This window comes from Penaeus monodon, chromosome 34, assembly GCF_015228065.2.
Source record: "Penaeus monodon isolate SGIC_2016 chromosome 34, NSTDA_Pmon_1, whole genome shotgun sequence".
NCBI classification, from domain to species: Eukaryota; Metazoa; Arthropoda; class Malacostraca; order Decapoda; family Penaeidae; genus Penaeus; species Penaeus monodon.
Window position 1 is genome coordinate 1,296,061 of NC_051419.1, and position 662 is coordinate 1,296,722.

Consider the following 662-nt stretch of genomic DNA (forward strand, 5'->3'; position numbering starts at 1 on the left):
AGGCCAGGACCATCTTGGCCACCTTCCTGCGGGCCTGCACCTGGCGCTGCTGGCCTGCCGCTTCGCCGGGTAGGTGCTGCGCCGACACCAACAGGTGGCGGGCCATGAGCACGTAGAAGGTGGCGATGAGCACCAGCGGGAGCACGTAGTACACGATAAACTTGACGAGTGTGTGGATCTTCGGGTACAGGTCGCCCAGGTACGGCGGGAAGGGGGTGCAGATGTGGTACTTCTCCCCCGTTGGCGTGAACTTGTCGGGCACGTGAGAGAAGAGGGCCGCGGGGAGCGCCAGGATGGCCGAGAACACCCAGATGCCGACGGCGACGATGACCGTGACGCGGTCGGCAGTGTCGGACACGTGGTGGCTGACGGGGCGCACGATGGCCATGTAGCGGTCGGCGCTGAGGGCCGTCAGCGTGAACACGGTGATGCCCGACCAGGTCTTGACGAACTCCGAGGCGCGGCACACCGTCTCTCCCCGAAACTGGGTACGAGGACACTGGGTGTACACGTCGAGATGAAGGCACCGTCAGGAGGACCATCAGAGGTCGCCGGCCGCCAGGGAAAACAGTGCTTTTGTGGGCGTGCTCCTGCAACGGGAGGTCGGGTTAGAAGGGTGGCCGGAAGGAGCAGTGTGGTCTGATGACGCACACAGCTAAATA

The 662-nt window shown here is 64.2% G+C and overlaps 2 protein-coding genes across 2 annotated transcripts in view; one reads left to right on the top strand and one right to left on the bottom strand.

Moving 5' to 3' along the window:
- Nucleotides 1-542, bottom strand: part of LOC119594497 (neuropeptide CCHamide-1 receptor-like) — a 976-nt gene extending 434 nt beyond the window's left edge. The window contains exons 1-2 of the mRNA XM_037943529.1: nucleotides 528-542; nucleotides 11-484 (exon numbers count right to left, since the gene is read on the bottom strand). Coding sequence (XP_037799457.1) covers nucleotides 11-484; nucleotides 528-542 — 489 coding nt within the window. The remainder of the gene's footprint in view (nucleotides 1-10; nucleotides 485-527) is intronic.
- Nucleotides 543-642: 100 nt separating this feature from the next.
- LOC119594498 (neuropeptide CCHamide-1 receptor-like) overlaps nucleotides 643-662 on the top strand; it is a 4,056-nt gene continuing 4,036 nt past the window's right edge. Inside the window, exon 1 of the mRNA XM_037943530.1 lies at nucleotides 643-647. Coding sequence (XP_037799458.1) covers nucleotides 643-647 — 5 coding nt within the window. The remainder of the gene's footprint in view (nucleotides 648-662) is intronic.